The sequence below is a fragment of the Rhinolophus hipposideros genome, assembly GCF_964194185.1.
Source record: "Rhinolophus hipposideros genome assembly, chromosome: 11".
Taxonomy (NCBI): Eukaryota; Metazoa; Chordata; class Mammalia; order Chiroptera; family Rhinolophidae; genus Rhinolophus; species Rhinolophus hipposideros.
The window spans coordinates 79,369,508-79,390,252 of NC_138057.1; the positions used below are offsets into that span (position 1 = coordinate 79,369,508).

At 52.6% G+C, this 20,745-nt stretch overlaps 1 protein-coding gene across 10 annotated transcripts in view; it reads left to right on the top strand.

Annotated features, from left to right (window-relative positions):
• The window catches only part of PRRC2B (proline rich coiled-coil 2B), an 85,058-nt gene that overhangs the window by 50,614 nt on the left and 13,699 nt on the right, over positions 1-20,745 (top strand). For 3 of the 10 annotated variants that reach the window (XM_081066546.1, XM_081066554.1, XM_081066552.1), the window contains exons 12-23: positions 1,922-2,237; positions 3,843-4,066; positions 6,611-6,806; positions 11,448-11,664; positions 12,353-14,419; positions 15,668-15,852; positions 16,407-16,552; positions 17,113-17,254; positions 18,730-18,812; positions 19,357-19,545; positions 19,686-19,883; positions 20,305-20,391. In XM_081066546.1, coding sequence (XP_080922672.1) covers positions 1,922-2,237; positions 3,843-4,066; positions 6,611-6,806; positions 11,448-11,664; positions 12,353-14,419; positions 15,668-15,852; positions 16,407-16,552; positions 17,113-17,254; positions 18,730-18,812; positions 19,357-19,545; positions 19,686-19,883; positions 20,305-20,391 — 4,050 coding nt within the window. Of the gene's footprint in view, positions 1-1,921; positions 2,238-3,842; positions 4,067-6,607; positions 6,807-11,447; positions 11,665-12,352; positions 14,420-15,667; positions 15,853-16,406; positions 16,553-17,112; positions 17,255-18,729; positions 18,813-19,356; positions 19,546-19,685; positions 19,884-20,304; positions 20,392-20,745 lie in introns of all 10 variants that reach the window. The other 7 variants (XM_081066549.1, XM_081066555.1, XM_081066553.1 and 4 more) reach the window with 4 other exon arrangements.

Here is a 20,745-nt window from a genome sequence, read left to right on the forward strand (position 1 = left end):
ACTGTGCTAAGTACAGGAGACACACAAGTGAAATAAAACAGACACAGGGCTAACTCTTGGAAATTACCCTGAAATGAATCCAAATTTCATTCATGTATTGGAGTTACTCTATTCAAAAGAAAGCTTCGCTTTGATCTGCTCATAACAACACGGTGAATTAATGAGTCAACAGAGAAAATCTCTATCTTTTTTGCATCCAAATTTTTGAAGAGATTGTCTTAATTCAAATATTTTGCAGACATTTAGTCTATAAAACGATAGCTAATCATAGGGCAGTTTAGAAAGGTACATTCAAAAGTGTTGACAATGTGTGCATACCCGTTGATTCTGCTATTTCATTGGTGGGAATTTCTGACGGAAATAATCAGGGATCTGCATTAAGGATTGCCTGCAGGGGTGGGTCGAACACCAGGGGCTGAGGTAAATTATGGTGCGAGCCGTTTGGTGAGACAGGGCACGGGCACTATAGCTTGGACAGAAGTTAACATTCAAGAGTAAAGGGAAAGAAACGGGCACACTTTGGTCCCAATTATGTTATATAAAAAGGACCTTCATGTTTCTAAATTAGAAGTTTATCATCTCTTATGATTTTGTCTCTAAATTATGAGAAAACTCCTTGACCCCAGGAAATGTGTTGCAGATTGCTTCCGTGGAGGTAGAATTAACATACAAGAAAAGGCTGGATCTTGGTTTTTTACGTTTGATGACTTTTGGCAGTTCTGTACATCTGTGTAATCACCACGCAAAGCCTGGAAGGGGTATACTTTTCTGATAGTCCTACCAGTGGAATTTAGTGGCTGGGCTTTAGCTTAAACTTTCCTATCATTTGTGCTGCCATGTGTTCTGCACGCAGCTCTCCTCTTCAGATCAGGGACAAGTCTCCTCAGTGCTGAGAGTTCATAGTAACTGGCAACCAGAGAGAGACTCAGAAGTGGTTGGCATATCCAAGGAGATGTTTTAGAGATGCTGTTTTGTATTTATGTAAAGAATCACTTTGAGGGGCGGCTGGATGGCTCAGCTGGTTAGAGCGTGAGCTCTGAACAACGGAGTTGCTTGTTCGATTCCCACATGGGCCAGTGAGCTGTGCCCTCCACAACTAGATTGAAGACAACGAGCTGCCGCTGAGCTTCTGGAGGGGCGGCCGGATGGCTCAGTTGGTTAGAGCAAGGTTGCCGGTTCAATTCCCGTTTGGGATGGTGGGCTGCGCCCCCTGCAGCTAGAGATTGAAAATGGTGACTGGACTTGGAGCTGAGCTGCGCCCTCCACAACTAGATTTGAAGGACAGTGACTTGGAGCTGATGGGCCCTGGAGAAACACACTATTCCCCAATATTCCCCAATAAAATTAAAAAATATGTACATATGTGTGTGTGTATATATACGTCATATACATTTACATATATATGTAAAACAAAAGAATCACTTTGAAACTGTGAATTTCAATTTCTCGTGGCTCTTTGTACCCCGAGGTTGGTATGTTTCCTGGCGGGGGGCGCGGGGAGCAGAGCAGTGTTGTGACTGAGAAGTGGTGCCCACGGGGTGCTCAGCGCCTCCAGGCCCGAATCCTGTGTGCCCGGTAGGGGTGGTGAGCGCGTCCGTTTCCTGAGTGTTTCCTCTGCGTCAGTCACAGCGTCCAGTGCTTTGCACACACAGCAGGGCCTCCTCACGGTGCCAGGGCCTTCCGATACTGTCCCCAGTTTGCAAGTGAGGAGCTGAGGTAGCGAAGGATGGTACTTACACAGCCTCATTCCTAGGACAGTAGACGCAGAGCCGGTTAAAACTCAGGGCCACCTGACGCATGAGTGTGGCCTCGCGAAGGTGCTCAAGGGACTTGGGAAGGAGAGCTGGTCTCACAACGCGCGTGGCCCTGTGGCCTGGGTTTGTGACGTGCTGTTTCATCAGAGACTTTCCTCTCTTGGCAGAAGTCCTCAGGGGGCAGCATGTTCAGGCAACAGTCTGTCGAGGACAGAGAGGACAAGCCCCCCCCACGGCAGAAGTTCATCCAGTCCGAGATGTCGGAGGCCGTGGAACGAGCCCGGAAGCGCCGCGAGGAGGAGGAGCGCCGAGCCCGGGAAGAGAGGCTGGCTGCCTGTGCCGCCAAACTTAAACAGCTGGACCAGAAGTGTAAGCAGGCACAGAGGGCCAGCGAGGCCCAGAAGCAGGGGGACAAGGAAGCGCCCCGTTCTCCGGGCACCGAGAAGCTGCCCCCACAGGAGAACGGCCCTGCTGTCCGCAGAGGTAAGCGGTGGGCCGTCGTCCCCCCCTGGAAACCCTGGGCTGCTGTGTTCACTGGCTTTGTTTGCGTGTCCCTGGCTTCCTGGCACAACCTGTGCCTTACAATTAGATGACACTGGGCAGCAGCCGTTGTTGAGTTTCAGCCTCGCTCAGATGCCTCGGTTTGCATTCTGCTTCAACTGCTTGAGCTAGCTGGCCACACGCCTCACCTCACGGGGAGATGCGTGATAATGGTGTGTCGTGCCCTGTACACGGAGGGCCACGTGAGGTCATGTGCATAAAGCACTCTGTACAGTTTCTGGAACTGGAAAGCACGCGTGCACCACTGGGAGCGTTACCGGTGTCGTCGTCGTCACCATTGCTGCATACTACCACCGCTCAACCAAAGGTGCAGGTGCTGGAGGCCGTACTGAGAGCATGGGAGCCGTTCACATGACTTTGAAAGAAGCTGCCTGCCTCCTCGTTAGAATGTATGTTTTCCGGCATTAATTCTAGCATGGACCACATGGCTGTGTAAGAGACGTTGAATGGTGCTGTCTGGTGGACAGTATCTCTTGTGTAACAATTTTAAAAAATGCAGTCCGCTATGTTCTTTGTGATTTTCTTAAATCAACTACAACCCACTCTTTTTAGAAGAGAGGGGCCTGAGGTTAGTTTCAGTCCCTGAAAGTCTCAGGTGGGGTCCTACTGGGGGTCTGAGGTCGTCAGTGCCCTTCTGGGCCGAGGAACTCGGAGAAGTGGAGTTCTGCATTTCCTTCCTTCTGCTGTGGTCTGAGTGCGGCCTTGCCTGGTCTCTCAGTCCTCACTAGCTGGGGCAGTGGACGGGCCAGGAAGCAGATTGCTGGTGGGCGTGGTCAGTGACACTGGCCCCAGCGTGGGCCTGGCTGTTGTGGGCAGCCGCCGGCATCCTGGGTCTGTGAGGCTTTGGATCTGGGTTCCTTACCCCTGTGCAGTCGAATTAGGAATGCAAATGCAGTTATACTTCAGTAAAGCTGGGGAGGGAAGAGTGCAAAGCGGGGATGGGGACAAGAAAGAAAGGAAATTCAGAGAGAGTGATGATGGGAAATTGTGGTGAGCACTTACTGCCTGTCAGGTGCTGTTTTAAGTAGATTACATGCATTATCTCGTTTAATTCTCACAAAAGCATGGCGGGGCAGGCATAGTGGCTGTCCTCATTTTTCAGATAAAGAAACGGGCAAGGAGAGGCTAACTGACTTGTCCAGAACACAGCCTTTGGATGTGTGGAGTCATGCTGTTTGGGTGATGGATGTGTGGGCTATCGTTGAGCTGCTGCTGGCTGCTCTCTGATTTATGAGGGTCCTTTGGAATGAAGTGTCTCTCACGTGGCCCAGTCCCAGCTCCACCGCTGTGTGACCTCGGATGGCTCCCCTAACTTGTGGACGCTTTGTTTCCTCTAAGGAGATGATGTGAGGCATCCACGGACTCGTGCATGTGAGGAGGCGTTTAGCGCAGTGCCAGGGTCGGGTGTGAGCAGCCGGGCAGTGTAATGGGAGTGCCAGCAAGAAGAGGCACCTGCCATTAAAACGTTTGATCGGCCAAGCTTTGGTGAGCTCACCGCTGCCCTTTCTCTGGTTATTTGTTTTTTAGGCTCCCCCGAATTCTCTGCCCAGGAAACTCCCAACACGTTTTCCGAAGAAGCCCCTGCAGCCCCTGCAGCTGTGGCTCAGAGCGGCAGCAGTGATGAGGGGGCCGGGGAGGCTGGGTCCCCTGCACAGGAGTTCAGCAAGTACCAGAAGTCACTTCCCCCCAGATTCCAGCGCCAGCAGCAGCAGCAGCAGCAGCAGCAGCAGCAGCAGCAGCAGCAGCAGCAGGTAAACTGGAGACATTCAGAAGGTCGTTGTAAACAGACCTGACTGCTGAGTGGATGTCCCCTCTCCCCTGCCCGTGACCCCCTTCTATTAAAACAAACACACAAAAATCCCCCCTCATACCCCAGTTATTACCACAGTGGTGTCCGGAGCTGCACCTCAGAACTAAGGGCCTTGGTAGGTCAGCCCTGAGTATTGCCGATGGCTTGTCTGCATGGAAACAACCTTTGCTGTGGTTTATGACCTTGCTGTGTCCTGTTGGTAAGAAAGTTAGTGTGTGTGCACCTACCTCCGTGTAGGTTCGCTGGAAGAGTGGCGCTTTCATTCAGAGCAATACATCGAGGTCACTCCTTACCCCCGTAGTGGCCCCTGGAGTAGTACCACCTTCCCAAGGAGGGGGGGAGGCCTGGGAGTTGCTTGGACAGCTGTCAGAGAGAGGCGGCTTAGCTTTGGGTGAAGGACGTAGGTTTGTAGGGTTTGAACCAGAGTGCTGTGGATCCGATGCTAAGGTGCAGATTATCTCGTCGTGTGTGGCCTTGGGCAGCTCAGTGTCAAGCAGGAAGCGGGAACACATGCCTCTGTGTGGCAGAGGGTTTACGACACCCAGTATCCTCTTCATGGTGTTTCGTGAACCTTGAAAAGGACCTGCCTTTGGAAGATCGAGCCGGTGATGGCTGTGACCACACCGACCTCTTGTCCTGGTCATCAACGCCCGGCTGGAACCGCTCATGGGCAGTTGTGTCTTTCAGGAGTAGTAAATGAACAGATGTGTTACTGATGTGCTGTGCGTTCTGGTGGGAAACTGACATGACACATGGACACAGCCCAGCAGCTAGGCGTGCACTCAGTTATCATTAGTAATAACTGAAAAGTTTCAAAACGTGTGTGCGCCTGGGGAAACCAAGCCAAGTCTCGAGCCTCTTGCTGGAGAATCTCTGAGTTGTCTTGAAAACCTTCTCCCACATCCTGCTTCCTTTGGGCTCCTAGGAAGCATTCCCGGAGCCCACCAGGCTCAGCGCTCTAAGCAGGAAGTTCACTCCCTGTGCTTTTGTAGGCCTGTGGTGTGGGCGAGCGCTGTGCAGTTACTCGTGGCTTGTGGAGAGGGACCGTGGGAGATCTGGACACAGCAGTGACAGCAGTGACAGTTGCTCCGGGTGATTCTTCTGGGGCAGTGATGAGTAAATCTTTCTTTAACAGAAAGAAGTCTGAAAGCTCCGGGGCAGCCCGAAGGAGTATGGCAAACACTGGTCAGGTTCCCTGGGGACCTGGGGTCTAGTCCTGAGGAGTCCCTGTGGGGGGAGGCCCACAGCCTCCTGTGTGGGCTGGAGAGCTCCAGTTACTGAGTGCCGCGTGCTCCTGAGAAGGAGCTGTGAGTGCCGGTGGAGCCATCAGGGTGTCCAGCCCAGGCCGCAGGTGGGCGGCCTTCTCGTTAGCAGAGGGGAGAGGGTGGCCCGGTCGGCGTCCTCGTCTGACTGCCCCTGAGCCCTCGGGATGCACTTGAGAGGCAGCCTGGAGGCCACTGATGCGATGGGTCTGAAACAAACCTTCACGAGTCCAGGTCCTTAATGTTGAGTGGTTTGTGGATGATTTCTGTTCATTATTCAGGCAACGAGTTTTCTGTGTGCCTTGTCTGGTGGGGGGGCCAAGGGTACCATGTGTACGTGGTATACAGTCTCTAACGATTTACTGAGGGAAACCAGCAACCCACAGTAATGCCCTGTCGGTGCTGCAGAGGAGAAATGTCAGTGCCGTGGGAGCAGAGAACGGGGACCTGATGTCACCGAGGGAGTTGTGATAAGCCTCCCAGAGGAAGTGCTTTTTAAGTTGGAACCTAAAGGAAGAGTACGAGTGAGCCGGGTTGGGGGAGGAGGGCAAGGAGCTTCCCAGACAGAAGGCTCAGTGTGTTCCCAAAGCGAGAAGGGGCCGGGCAGTCCTACGGAGGAGGAGCAGTGCCAGGACGGTCGTGGGAGGTGATGGTCGGTCGGTCGGGAGGACGGGGTGGGGGTAGGGGGGCGGTCCCGCAGGACCCTGTCGCTCTGTGGAGCCTGGTGGGGAACCATCCAAAGAGCTTCTGAAGCGAGGAGTTGACATGACCAGGGGTGTGTGTGTGTGTAAGAGATCCTTCTAGGTGAGGGTGGAGAATGGATTGAAGAGGGCAGGAGTGAGGAGGGAAAGGACGATGACCTTCATCACATAGTGGTTTTAGGCAAGGAGATACCTTGTGGGGTGTGCTGGTCAGTTGTCAGTTTCAGGAGACTGTTTGATCTAAATGGGAACCCAGTCTGCCTTGTAGCAGAGAAGCACATGGGCTCCACTTGTGACAGTGCGTGACCGTCCCTCCAGTTTTGAGAGAAGGACTGACTGCAGTGCACTGTGGTCACCCCTTTGAGCAGCTGCCCATCCCTCCCCTCTTTTGATCTTCTGTGCTGGTGGGCTTTCTGTGCCGCCTCATGGAGAGCTGGAAGAGCGCAAGTGTGTGCCTGCGTGTGTGCAGGGGTGGCACCCGTACCCCACAGCACCTGTCTAACCTGGGTCTCTCCTGGTCAGGAACAGCTGTATAAGATGCAGCACTGGCAGCCCGTGTACCCTGCGCCCTCCCACCCGCAGCGCACCTTCTACCCGCACCACCCCCAGATGCTGGGCTTCGACCCCAGATGGATGATGATGCCTTCGTACCTGGACCCCCGCGTCACGCCCACGCGGACCCCGGTGGACTTCTACCCCTCGGCGCTGCATCCCTCAGGTAAGCACTGGCTCGCGGGCCACACCTGTGGGGCCCAGACACTGGCGTCAGGAGGCTGGCTCAGGAGTGGGACCCACTGGACGTGGTCTGGCCTCTTCCATAAGTCACATGACCAGTCTGAGCTTTGACTTGTTTGTTTGCAGAGTGAGGGTATGATAATAGTACCTGTCTGCCACAAGGAATCATTGGGAAGGGTCCTTAAGGTCCTGCGTCATAAAATGCTGTGGTTAATTTTTATCTCTTGTATGCCGTTTTGTCCATCTTTGGTCATCAATGTTCATTGCGCCTTCTCTCCAACGTGTCTTCCCCAACATGTGTCTAGTGCTGTTTACACAAAGCAGCTTTTGGGTTTTTTAATTCCTCTATTTTATTTGGTTTTGTTTCATTAATTTCTGCTTTTTTTCTCATTATTTCCTTCAAAATTACTCTGTTCTTTTTCTAACTAGTTGTGTTGGATGCTCCGCTCATTACATTAATTGTTGACTTCTCTGATGTATTTAAATATCACCCGAGCTATGAGCCCCTGAGTTTTAAGATGAACATTTTTATTGTACAGTTCTAAATATTAGTCTCATTTTGATTTAGCTTTTTTGATTTTGATTTTTAATGGTATATTGTTTCCAAATTTTCCAAATATATAGAGTTTAAAAATTATCCTTATGCTGTGAGTTTCTAATGTGGCTGCTTTGTGGTCAGATAAGACCGGGGGTCATCAAATTTTCTGTAAATTCCAGATAGTAAATATTTTAAGCTTTGAGCAGCTACTGAGTTTTGCTGTTGTAGAACAAACACATAGACAATAGAAAGTGGGTGAGCATGGTCCCTTTCCAGTAATACTATTTGTAAAACAGGCAGCAGGTCGAATTTCACGCGAGGGCTGGGATGTGCCAACCAGGCCCTGATCTTTTAGGCTATTGCATGTTCGTCTTTTAGACATTCTATGTTTGCTTGAAAAGAATAGGTATTCTGATTAGATGTGGTCCATTAAATTGAGCTTGCTAGTTGTGCTAAGTGAATATCTCTGTCATTGCAATTTTTTATCCCCTTGATCAATTACAAAGAGGTGTGTTAGGTTCTCCCACGATGATGGAGGATCTGTTGGATCTTGTGAGCCTGTCAGTGTTTGCTTTATCTGTCTGGAGGTGCACCGTGCTACCATTAATGGTGCTTCCTACCTTAAATGCCTACTTTGTCTGACAGTATTATCATTCCAGTTGTCTTCCTTTTTGTTTTTGTACAGGACTTTATGGGGGAACTGTGTGTTTTTCCCAGGACCCATCAGCTCCAAGTCAAGTCGTTGTCCTTCAGTCTTAGTTGTGGAGGGTGCAGCTCAGCTCCAGGTCCAGTTGCCGTTGTTCAATCTTAGTTTCAGGGGACGCAACCCACCATCCTTTGTGGGAGTTGAACCGGCAATCTTGTGGTTGAGAGCCCGTGCTCCAACCAACTGAGCCATTTGACCGCCTGGAAGCTCAGTAGCAGCTCAGCGGCTGTTCGTTGTCTTTATTCTAGTTGCAGAAGGCGCAGCCCACTGGCCCATGTGGGAATTGAACCGGCAACCCTGTTGCCCAGAGCTTACACTATAACCAACCGAGCCGCCCGTCCGCCCCCAGTTTTCTTTTGATTAGTGATCATTTGGTATCCTTTTTCTAATTTTTTACCATCAACCTCTCTGAGCCTGTTTTTTGGGGAATGTACCTTTGCATGTACAAGCTGTGTGTGGTTTCACCCACTCTAAAAGTCTCTGACTTTATTGCTAAATTTGGTCCCTTCAGAATTACTGGGAGAATTATGTATGGATTTCATATTGTCCTATTTTATGCTTTCTGTTTAATTCTCTTTTCTATGCTTTTCTTTTTCTTTCCTTTTTTTGGATCAAGTTTCCCTATTTTTTTTGTTTTTCTTCTGCATTCTGTTTCTATCTTACTGGTTACATTAAATTCTAACATGCCTTCGATTTAGCAAAGGCTAATCAATATCTTCACCCTTAACCTGAAGTCTGATTGTCTCCTCATCAGTCTTACCTGCTATTTCTGCCCAGAATTTTAGTTCTTCTTTGTTTTTATGCCCACCAAATGAATCATTCTTAGTTTTGTTGTTTTATCAATCTATGCTTGTTCAGAATTGCCCATATGTTTTCTAGTCTCTTTGTTGCTTTTCTCTTCTTGCATCTTTTCCCCATTTGGGTTCAGTTTACTTCTTCATGAAGTCTTTCTGTCAAATCCTTCAGGAAAATTTTTTGGCAGTAGATTTCCTTTGCCTGAGAAAATCTTCATGTCACCTTTTCTCTTGGATGGTAGTATAGCTGGGTGTCAAATTCTAGATTGACAGTTACTTTCAGTCTGTGAAGATTTGTTTGCATTTTCTCTGGCTCTTGTTTGCTGCTAGAAGTCTGTTATGTCTGGTGAATCCATGTTTTCTCTGGCTGCTTTTAAGGTCTTCTCTTTGTCTTTGGTCTGCAGCTCTGTTTCGATGTCCTATGTCTAGGTGCATACCTACACCTATCCTTACTTCATTCTGCTTAGAACTCACAGTGCTCCAACCTAAGGATGTATGTCTTTCATCACTTCTGGAAAATTCTTTTAATTGTTGATTCAAATATTGTCTTTTCGGGGCGGCTGGTTAGCTCAGCTGGTTAGAGTCTAGTGCTCTTAACAGCAAGGTTGTTGGTTTGATCCCGACATGGGCTACTGAGCTGTGTCCTCCACAATTAGATTGAAACAACTACTTGACTTGGAGCCAATGGGTCCTGAAAAGCACACTTAATAAATAAAAGTTAAAATATACATATATATGTGTGTGTGTGTATATATATACATATATACATATACATATATACATATACATACATACATACATACATACATATATACATATATATATAGTTTTTTCCTCAGTCTTTGTATCCTTTCTTCCTAAGACTCCCACTTGGATTATTTTGTACCATGTCATTCTGCCTTCCAAGTCTCTTAAATATAAAAGAGAGGTTATCTCAGTGGGACCTTCTGGGAAAATGCCTCAGAACTATTTTCCAGTTCAGTTTTCTCTCCAGCTGTGTCTCGTCTGCCTTTTTTTTTTTTTACTGTCCAGTGAGTTTTTAATTTCAATGACTTTATGTTTTTATCACTAGAATTTTTTTGTCAAATGTATTTTACTCATCTCATATTTTTAATTCCTTTTACACTTCCTAATCATTTAAAACAGTTTTTCTAGTGTTTAACAGTTTATTCACTTATCTGAAGTTCTTGGGGAGGTATATAATTCCATGGGCTTACCATGGATTCATGGTGGCTTGCTTTCCACATGTATTCTGATAACTTTGGGCCGTGAATTCATTTTTAACAGAGCTTTATTTATTGTGGGGATCCAGTATGGCTTGGGTTGACAGTATATCTTTGCAGAGTGGTTTTATAAGTTTTCTCCTGCCAGCCTAGAACCACCTTTTATTTTAACTGGGGAAATTTCTGGACCACTCTAGGAGTATAAATCTGAACTCCCCCTCTCCCAAACCTGTATGAAAACTGGCATGTGGCTAAGGATTCCTAGAGGGGGACTGTTTTTTCCTTACCCTGGCCCAGGTCAAGACACAAGCTTAGTCATTCCCTGTATGACAGAGCATGTATTTTTCTAATCTGCCTTTAATTGAGGACATAATCCTTTGAGGGTCTTTGTTGTAAGCAGCACCTCAGTTGCAACTCTCTGCCTTGTTCAGAAAAGCCCCCTGTCGTGTCCTGTGAGGGTGATGAAGACCAAGCCCCAAAAGTGACATACGTCCCCTTGCTTTCCTCCAGGAAGCTCCAGCATGTGCCTCAGGCCTGTTGCTCTGGTTTCAGCTCCCTGGGGAGTTCCGGTTTTCTAGGGGGCACAGCTTTGCAAGTGAAGTGTTTGATATGTTCTGTGCAGCATTTTTGTGGCAGAAAGTGTGGCAAGAGGGTTTTCAGGTAATAAGGGCTCTGCCTTCTTGCTAAAAATAAGTCAATGTGCGGTGTTGAGCAGTTTAGTCTGCCTCATAACCAGTACTTGATGAATGGTGTGTAATTTGAGGATTTCAGAGAGGGTCCCCACTACCACTTGCCTCAGTCTGACTCTGTATTGGAGTTGTGTATTTTTGAACAGAGCATACTCCACAGTTAAAAGAGCTTAAAATCACTGGTCTAATGCAGAACCATTTTCCTAGCCAGTTAGCTCAGTTTAAAAATGGGCACGACACAATTTTTAACTACTAATAAGTAAGTTCCAGCGCGTCTGTGTGGGTCCATCTTCCTGTGTCTGCAGAAGCCGCCAGGCACCTCTGCTCACACAGATTCTTGCTGCGGACTGGCCGGCTCCTCTGGCTTCTGCTGACATTGATGAACTTGCTAGTTTGCTATTTCCGGTTTCCATTTGCCTGTTTTATATCCCCTTCAACACAAGGGTTCTTAGTCTGGAAACAGGTTGGACCTCACGGGTCTGTGCACACCTCGGGTTGCACGGCTTCGGAGGCTCTGTGGTCAGAAAAGATGAGGATCCCAGTAATGTCCAGCAGGGGGCGTGTCGTGTCCACTGATAGTCGCGATCACTGTCCCCTGTGAGCCTCTGGTTGACCGTAAGAGTGGAGCATGGCTTTCTGACTGGATGTCATAGGTTAGTTCTTTCCTTCTTCAGGACTGATGAAACCCATGATGCCCCAGGATTCCCTCAGTGGGACTGGCTGTCGCTCTGAGGATCAGAGCCGCGTGCCCCCACTGCAAGAAAGGAAAGTGACCGCCATCGACCCAGCCCCTGTGTGGAGCCCTGAGGGTTATATGGCGTTGCAGAGCAAGAGCTATTCGCTTCCCCACCCGAAATCTAGTGACACTTTGGCCATGGACATGCACGTCAGGTGAGACAAACTAGCCCTACGTCCTTCATCCAAAGGACGGACAACTCCTGGTCCTAACTGAGAGGGGCTCTGGGAGGAGGCACTGTCCCAGGAGGCACTGCCCAAGGGAAAAGGGCGCCTGGGAAGAGACTGCCAGCACGCTCCGGGGAAGGGGAATGTGACATGAATTCCTGGGATACTTTCGCATGAGAGGCTCTTATCTGATGGCAGGACTGAAGGCCGAGGAGAGATCCTGGGTCAAAGGCAGATCTGAACCATAGGCAGGGGCAGGGGTTGGGGGCTCACAGGGCAGGTGACCTTGAACACGTGGGTCACGGCTCCTTCCTGTGAAAGTAAAGCAAGCTGACCCTACAGCCCAGTGCCCCAGACGTCTTGGACTCCCAGGCTGCATCTTGTTGTTCGAACCAGAGGATCCCAGCCGCTCTCTGTCTCTCGGGTGGCATGCTGAGTCCACCAGTAGCCACTGCATCTTCATTCTCTGGACTCCAGGGGCCACCGACCATCCATGCCCCGGACGCTCTGAGACCTGATTAAAGATAGAGGAAATATTGGTGCTTATGTTTTTTTGTTTTTGTTTTTGTTTTTTTTTTTTACATTTTTTTCTTTTTAAAACTAAGCTCTGTGTTCAGCATGGGAAGCAGGAACCAGGCTCCAATCACATTGACTGATTTTTCTGGTTCCTTTTCAGGAATGAAAGCTCTTACTCTGCCTCACCCGGAAGGTCAGGGGGCGTTCTAAGTACCCAGCGCAGTCTCCTTGAGGAGAGAGGGGACGAGCATTTGAGTGCTTTTGACAAGAAGGCCCAAGCAGACTTTGACAGCTGTGTTTCTTCTCAAAGAATAGGCCAGGAGCTTTTGTTTCCACCCCAAGAAAATGTGCAGGAAGCAGGTGCTCCTGGGGTTCACACCCCAAACCTCAGGTGTTCCCCACTGGAGCCCGACTTTGCCCCAGCTGAGAAAAAGCCAGACTATAGCAATTGGGACATTAGCCACCAGCCCAAGGCCGCTGACACAGCCAACAGTGTCGAGAAGGAGGTGCCCCGGGAGGAGCCGTCCTTTAATGTCTCCTCCTGGGAGAAGGAAGGGAGCCCCAGTAAGCAGCCCCCCCTGGAGCCCGAGTGGACTCCTGAGTCCCGGGGCTCCGGCAGCCAGCACCAGGAGCAGACCAGCAGGACCCGGAGGTCGGGACCCATCAAGAAACCCGTTCTAAAAGCTCTCAAGGTGGAAGACAAGGAGAAGGAACTGGAGAAGAGTAAGCAGGAGCTGGGGGAGGAGAGCACGCGCCTGGCCAAAGAGAAAGCTCCGACTCACCAGTCCGGAAAGGACGAGGATGAGAACAGCCCCCCGCCAGCCAACTCCCCGCCCCCCGCCTCGGAGGACCAGGGCTTGGCCCGCACTTATTTGGGCCACGAGGCCAGCAAGTCTGAGGAGGACGAGAAGCCCGACAGGGCCTGGGAGACCAGATCTTCCCGGGAGCCTAGCGACACGCCACCAACAAAGAGGAATAACTGGATCTTCATTGACGAGGAGCAGGCCTTTGGGGGCAGAGGGCCGGCCCGGGGCCGCGGCCGTGGTTTCAGAGAATTCACTTTCCGTGGCCGGCCTGGTGGTGGCAGCGGCCCTGGAATCTGCGGTGGAGGGGTCCTTGGGGCGCGGGGCGTCTACACCAACAGCCAGAGAAGCGGCCGAGGCCGGGGCCTACGAGAGTTCAACCAGCCGGAGGACTTCCCCAGAGCCAAGCCCCGGCGACGCATTGCCAGTGAGACCCACAGCGAGGGCTCCGAGTACGAAGAGCTGCCCAAGCGGCGTCGGCAGAGGGGCTTGGAGAACGGCAGCGAAGGCCCACTGCTGGACCGGGAGGAGGGCACCTCGAAGAAGGGCGACTTCAAAGACTCTTGGCGGTCCAACAAGATGTACTCCGAGGAGCACAGTGGTCCGGATGCCAAGACCCGGGGCCCGCGGGCCTTCGGACGCGCCCTCCCTCCCCGGCTGAGCAATTGCGGATACGGGCGGCGAACCTTCGTGTCCAAAGAGTCAGCTCACTGGCAAAGCAAGAGTCCCGGCGCCTGCTGGCAGGAGTGCGGCCCTCCCGACGTGTGCGGCTCCCGGCAGCCCACAGACAGAGACTACACCCCAGACACCTACCGGCACTCGGACTCGTTTGGGGCCAGGGGCTTCGAGGAGAAGAGGGCCTTCTTCCAAGACGACCATGCGGCAGATTCTGAAAACGCAGAGAACCGGCCCTTCAGGAGAAGGCGCCCCCCACGCCAGGACAAACCCCCTCGCTTCCGGCGCCTCAGGCAGGAGCGGGAATCCTTGGGCCTGTGGGGGCCTGAGGAGGAGCCTCCCCTGCTGGCGGGTCAGTGGCCGGGCAGGTCCAAGCTCTGTCCTGCGGACAAGAGCGGTGTCGTGGGCCGCAGGTCCCCCGAGCTCTCCTACCAGAACTCCTCTGATCACGCCAATGAAGAGTGGGAGACAGCCTCTGAGAGCAGTGACTTCAGCGAGAGGCGGGAGCGGCAAGAAGGCCCTGGGGCTGAGCTGGGCTCCCAGGGGAGCAGCAGCCTGCCTGGGGCCAGTTTGGGGGAGAAGAAGGAGCTGGCCAAGAGGAGCTTCTCCAGTCAGAGACCCCTGGTGGACAGACAGAGCCGGAAGCTGGAGCCGGGAGGGTTTGGGGAGAAGTCTGTTAGGCCAGGTGGTGGTGACACTTCTCCCCGTTATGATTGCCAACAGAATGGGACGCCTTTGAAAGCCAAAAGGTAAAACAAAAACAAACTCCAGGTTCTTTGTTGCTGTTGTCCTGTTGTTCAGCAGTTTTAAGCAACACTTCATGCATGCACGTGCCACCCTGTGTCAGGTGCCCGACTGCCCTCTGCTCCAGGAGGGCGGCTGCCCCAAGGCCCCTGTGTCTCCATCACTTGCTCTTGCACCGCTTGTTTGTTTCTCTGTGGCATTTGGTGGTTGTTGTGGCTTGAAAACTGAAACCAAAACTATAGTCCCCACCCCAGTGGTCCTGTTATGGTGGCTGTCCTGGCACCTGTCCCCAGGGTTCCGCCTTCACATGTGCCCCCGAAGTCCCGCCAAGGCCGCTGTGGGAGGGTGTGTTGTCTGTGTGCGGGGCCTGCTGTGCACCGGTCAGCCCACTAGGTTCCTCTGCTCCCGGGCTGCTGCCGGCAGCGTCCTGCTGGGGCATTGCCGGCCGCCTGGCCCCACGGAGGAGATAATGGCAGCACTTCAGGGATTGCTATGTGGTGTAGTAAGAGCCAGGCAGTAGCAACAGGGAGTGGGCTGCCTGTGGCCCAGCCAGCATCTCTTGCCCAGAATTAGATGCTTTGAGGTGGATGGTCTGTGCTCCGTGTCAGCTTGTTGCCCTGGAATCGGGGGAGGGGACAGCACATGTAGGGAGCATTCCTGACCAAGCATAGGCCACGCCTCAACACACTGAGGACCACAGCATCCCAACTCCCGTCCTTAGGATTCAGGGCACAGAAACCTGGTATGCTTAAGTCTTAGCCCACAAGAGCCACAGGACAGGGCTCCTTCTTTCAGGTGTCAGTCTAGCTTTCCATGACTCACATGCCGAGACTTGGCTCTGCTTCTGATTTCCGCCCCAGGAGCCTTGTGGTAGGGCAAGGGCCTCAGCTCCTTGCTGGTCAGTCTCGTGTCCTAGGAGCAGAAACTTCTGCCACTGTTCTAAGCAGCACGTCGTTCCTTTCTGGAGCCCTGCTGAGTGTGGCGTCCTGGGGAAGAAAAGAAGCACTGAACCCTGGGCAGGCTGGGGAGTGGGCAGGTGGAGCTGTGCTGCAAAGTGTGGCGGGGGCGGCCTCACACGTGGGCCTGAGCACGACGCGCTGCTGCCAGTGAGCAGCTTCCACGGGCAGAGGCGGCGGTGGAAGGAGATGGGCGTGGGGCAGGGCACGTGTGTGCGTGCGGTATGTTTATGCCATTGATTCTCGCTCCCCCAGCCTGTGGCTGGGGGAGCTGACAAGAGCCTCCTTCCTTTACAGGTCCCCAGATGAGGCCTTGCCCGGAGGCGTTGGGAGCAGCCACTACACCCTGGAGCTGGCAGCCCACGCCACCTCAGACACCCCCGAGGCCTCCTGTGAAAAGGCAGAGAAGGAGGCCAAGCTGGCTGCTCAGAGAGCAGGCGAGCAGGGAGAGACCAGGAAACAGTTTGACCTGAACTATGGAAGTGAGTCTGGGGCCTCCGTCTGGGGGGAGAAGTGCCCAGTGAAACTCAGGCCCTCGCCTCTGGGGGGCTGAGTCGCCCTTTCACTGAGTATCTTAGCCCCTGGGCAGGCCCAGGGCGACATTCTGGGGCTTCGACTCCTGCCCTTGCACTGCTTACAGCCTTGCCGAACCCTCATAACGGCCTTGCCGTGCCCCAGTTTTAAAGAGGGGGATCCCGAGGCCCAGAGAGGTTGAGTGGGTTTTCCAGGGTCACATGGCTGGTTAGGAGCAGAGCTGGGACTTAAAAGTGTGCCTGTCTCCAAAGGCAGTTTTCTTAACCGTGGTGTTTTTTAAACTTCTTGGGTTTGAGATAATGGTGTGTCGGGGTGTGGGGAAAGTGTAGGAACACCAGTTGGGCTCTGTGGACCCTGGTGAATGCAGAGCGGCTCCTTGCAGGTATCAGGCGAGGCACTGCCCAGCCTCCGGAGCTGAGCCCGTGAGATGTCAGGTCCTGTAGGGTTGGGTTGACCTTGGCTTCTGGTGAATGGAACCCTGTCCCCTGAAATCTTGGTTTAGATTCCCTCATTGAGAATTGCGGGTCCAGCCCTGGAGAGGAGAGGGAGGTGGGCTCCCTGGTGGGTGAAGGCTTTATCGAAGTCCTTACCAAGAAGCAGCGCCGCCTGCTGGAGGAAGAGAGGAGGAAGAAGGAGCAAGCTGTGCAGGTGAGGGGTGGGCCGCGCCCAGCCGCAGGGACCAGAGCCGCCATGGGAGTTTGGAATTAAACCCTCCCTTCCCAAGCAGGGGACGGAAGCGTGTTTGTTGAGCCCCCTATCCCTGCAGCTCTGTGAGAGCAGGTGGCAGCATGCCTGTTCTCAAAGAGTGGGCGTTGTCACGGTGATGACAGCTGGAACTTAGCCAAGCAGGGTGCAGACCTTCAATAGTCCCGGGTCATTCTCCCACTGCGCCCCGCCTGAGTGGGACGAGACTTGTCCCTGGGAGTCACAAGGGGCGGGGACCTGTCCTCAGATGGAGTTGGTGGGGCACTGCACATGGCCCTGTTGTCCGAGTTCAGACCACAGTCCGTGGCCATCGGCCCTCCCCACATGCGGTTTGTTAGAATCTCAGTCGCACATGGCAGGGGACTTGAGAGACGAGTGTTCTGGCATGTCCCGAGCAAGTCCTGGTAGCGGGTTTTGGTGCCTCGGGCACTTTTCCTGGGGAGACTTTGTCATTCTTCATGCCTGACATGGAGGCTGGCCTCCATCACCTGTTTTCTCCTTAGGTGCCTGTCAAAGGTCGAGGTCTTTCCTCCCGTATTCCTCCTCGGTTTGCGAAAAAGCAGAACAGCTTGTGCCTGGAGCAGGGTGAAGTGACTGTGCCTGGCAGCAGCCTTGGCACCGAGATCTGGGAGAGCAGCAGCCAAGGTGAGAGCGGGGTGCTGGGCTCGAGCTCGGCCCGCGGCTGGCTCCCGGTCTCTTCTTAGGGCTCTTCCTGCCTTGAGCCACCAGTGTGTGTCCTGCCATTCTCTGCTGAGCCAGTGCTAGACGCTTCCTTTGCGCCTGTAGCCCGAGCCCATGGGAATTTCCCTGCCTAGAATTTGGCACTCCACGTGTCCAGTGATCTGGAGAAGGGTGGCCCCTGCGCCCACCCAGCTCAGGGCACTCAAGGTGTCGGCTTGGCATTCTTTACTTTGTAGAAGAGCAACCGATGACAAGCACAGGTGGGAAAGAGCAGAGAGGCCAGACGCGCTGCTGTGTGCCGTGTGCCCTTTCTTTTACCTTCACGCTCCCCTAGTAGGACAGACTGGAGACTGGAGCGATGGGGGCCTTGCTCTTTGAGAAATTTGTTTCTCTAAACTTTAAGAAAGAAATTTCATATCCAATGCTATCTTTCTGGTAATTTCTTGTTTTAAAATACAAAACCACTGTAACTGAGCACATTCTTGAATGCCTACCTTGGGCAGGGCCCTGCAGTTGTAGCACCCCTCACAGGACGTGCACAAACCATTCATTTCCAGCTTATTTTTACACAAAGAAGCCAAGAGTGAAGTGACTTCGCCCCAGAGCCACATGACAAACACCCAATACTCTGGCTTCTGGGCCTTGATTCTTTCATTTTTACTATGTGGCCTGTCCTCATGTTTCTGGTTAAAACCTTGGTTCCAACACATTGCAAATTAACATTGGAAAATGTTGAACTCTGCCTGAAAGTACGATAATCTGTTAATGAAGTGTTTACCTCAGTCAGCTAGGTAGTGTGTGTGAGTGACAGGTGTGGTGTAAATGCCCAGAAACGCCTGCCCGCCCATCTGGTCAGTGGACTGGACACAGGAGCTGTCTTCTGTCGGGCCTCCCTCCAGCTTCCGCAGTGCCTCACAGTTGGCTCCGACCTGGGGTCCAGGGAGAGCTTGAGAGGACCCCTGGGTCTTAACGGCACGTGAAGTCCTGTGTATGTGCACAGGCTCCGTGCCTTCTGTCGGAATCTCAGTGGTCTTTGAGCAAACAAAATTTGAGTAATAGTGGCTTGGATCTTTCAAATACTTTGTAGCAGCTACCAGTTTGTAGAAATAAGTAGTTGGCCTAAGTGAAGGAAAGCTTCAGCACAGCAGAGCGTGATACGGGATCCTAGCAGCAGTGAACAAACGTTGCTGGTGTGTTTACTAGAGCATCTATCTAATGGGGGAAATAATGAGAAGCGCGTTTATTGAAATCTGTGTGAGGATGTTGGGAAGTTGGATAAAGCTAGCCGACCTGCCCCTGTGTATCAGATCTATTCAGTAGCGTGTCAGGGGCCGGAGGGGCAGTGAGAAGACTTGGGCTCGTGTCAGCTGCCCCTGTGCTTGTCTTTCCAGCCTGGTTGTCCTCTTTGATGTCCTGATTCTGTCTTCCTCCCTTGGCAGCCCTCCCCGTTCAGGCCTCTACCAGCGACTCCTGGACTAAAGCCGCCACTGCCTTCAACAGCACTGAGTCTGGCTCTACTGAGGTGAGTGGCTGCTGAGCTGCCCGTGCCGTGTGTGAGCTCACCATCCACGTGGTGAGCTCATTCTGGGCCTTGGTCCTCCCAGCGACCTGCCCAGGCTCTCTCTCTCGGCCACAGCAGCTGAGCCTGCACCCAAGGCCATTTGCACGGGCCCTGGCTTGTCGCTGCCCTTCAGTCTTGACTTTTGATCTGTGTGAGGTACCTGTGTGAGAGGGAGGAAGAGAAGGGATTACCAGGAATCCACCCTGTTGGGGCGAGTAAGTGAGAGTCTCTCCTTCAAACCTGGGACGCTGCTCACGCTGTTTGGTTTGGGTCACAAGGGCAACGTTTGGCAGTCTCGGTCCAGGTCCCTTGCATATTCCGTGGTTATGAGCTTGGCAGGGTTCGTGCATCTTAGCTGTCAGGTCAGGACTCAAATCAGGACAGGGCTGCACAGGCAGGCGGTTTTGGGGAGATGCAACTTGGTGCCAAACGCAGTCTCGCTTCCTGGATGGCTGCGTCTTGGAGTCCAGGGTCAGGGCTCTAACCCGTCTTGTACCTTGTACAGCAGGGTTTTAAGAGCAGTCAGGGGGACAGTGGGGTCGACCTGAGCGCCGAGTCGCGAGAGTCGTCTGCGACCTCCTCACAGCGCAGCTCCCCGTACGGCACTCTGAAACCGGAGGAGATGGGCGGGCCCGGCCTGGACCCCAAGGCCGACAGCCACAAGGAGCAGGCTCAGAAGCAGTCTGAACAAAAGGTAAGCTGAGGTCCAGTTCCCAGGGGCCAAAGCCTGGGCAGAGGGGTTGTCTGTCTTCTGCCCCGATTCCGGGCAATGAAAAGCCATAGATTGGGGTCAGCCTAGTCCGTGTATCTCAGCGTCTCTGGTTTTCCATCAAGGATTCAGAACAAGGCTCAGGACAGAGCAAGGAGCACAGACCTGGACCCATCGGCAATGAGCGTTCTCTGAAAAACAGGAAGGGCTCGGAGGGGGCTGAGCGGCTGCAAGGGGCCGTCGTCCCGCCTGTGAACGGGGTGGAGATTCACGTGGACTCTGTGCTGCCCGTGCCGCCCATCGAGTTTGGAGTCAGCCCAAAAGTGAGGCTGGGATTGGTTTCCTTTCTTCCTTTTGTTTTTGTACTTGGAGAGGAGGGAGGTGGGGCTTGGACAGGGCTGTCTCCCAGAAAGAGCAAGGAGGTGGGAGCCGAGCAGTCCTGCAGAGAGCAAGCTGGCGTGGAGTCTGGACGGAGGTGCTAGTGAGCTGCCTTGTCCAGCTGGGTTCTTGGGCGGAGCAGGCCTCATCTCCACTGTCTGTTGGGCCGGCCAGTGGGCACGAGCAAGGAGACAGGCTAAGGGCTGGCATCCTTTTGTTGTGCCGTCGGGAAACATTTGGCCATGCTTCTCATGTGCTGAATGCTTCGTAGTGGATTTTGTGAGTCGCTGAGACTGGATCAGTTTCCTGTGTGTCTCCACTGAGAGTGAGCCAGGAGTATTTCAGTGCCTCTTCCCTTTCCTACAGGATTCCGACTTCAGCTTGCCGCCGGGCTCTGCCTCTGGTCCCGCAGGGAATCCAGTTGTCAAGCTTCAGGACGCCTTGGCCAGTAACGTAAGTCTGCACTTCCACCTCCAGCTCTGTGGTCCCCATGCTCACAGGCCCTGGGAGAGGAGAGCCTCGTGTGGTGTTTGGAACCAGAGGAGCTAAACCTACCCCGTCTTTGGGGGCAGGCAGACCTGGGTTTGAATCATGTCAGTTTCTGCCATATTTCCCCGAAAATAAGACCGGGTCTTATATTCATTTTTGCTCCAAAAGACGCTTTAGGGCTTATGTTCAGGGGATGTCATCCTGAAAAATCATGCTAGGGCTTATTTTCCGGTTAGGGCTTATTTTCGGGGAAACACGGTATTTTGAGGATGCCGGGCTAACCAAGTACTCAGAGGTTTCCCAGAATCCCTGTAATGT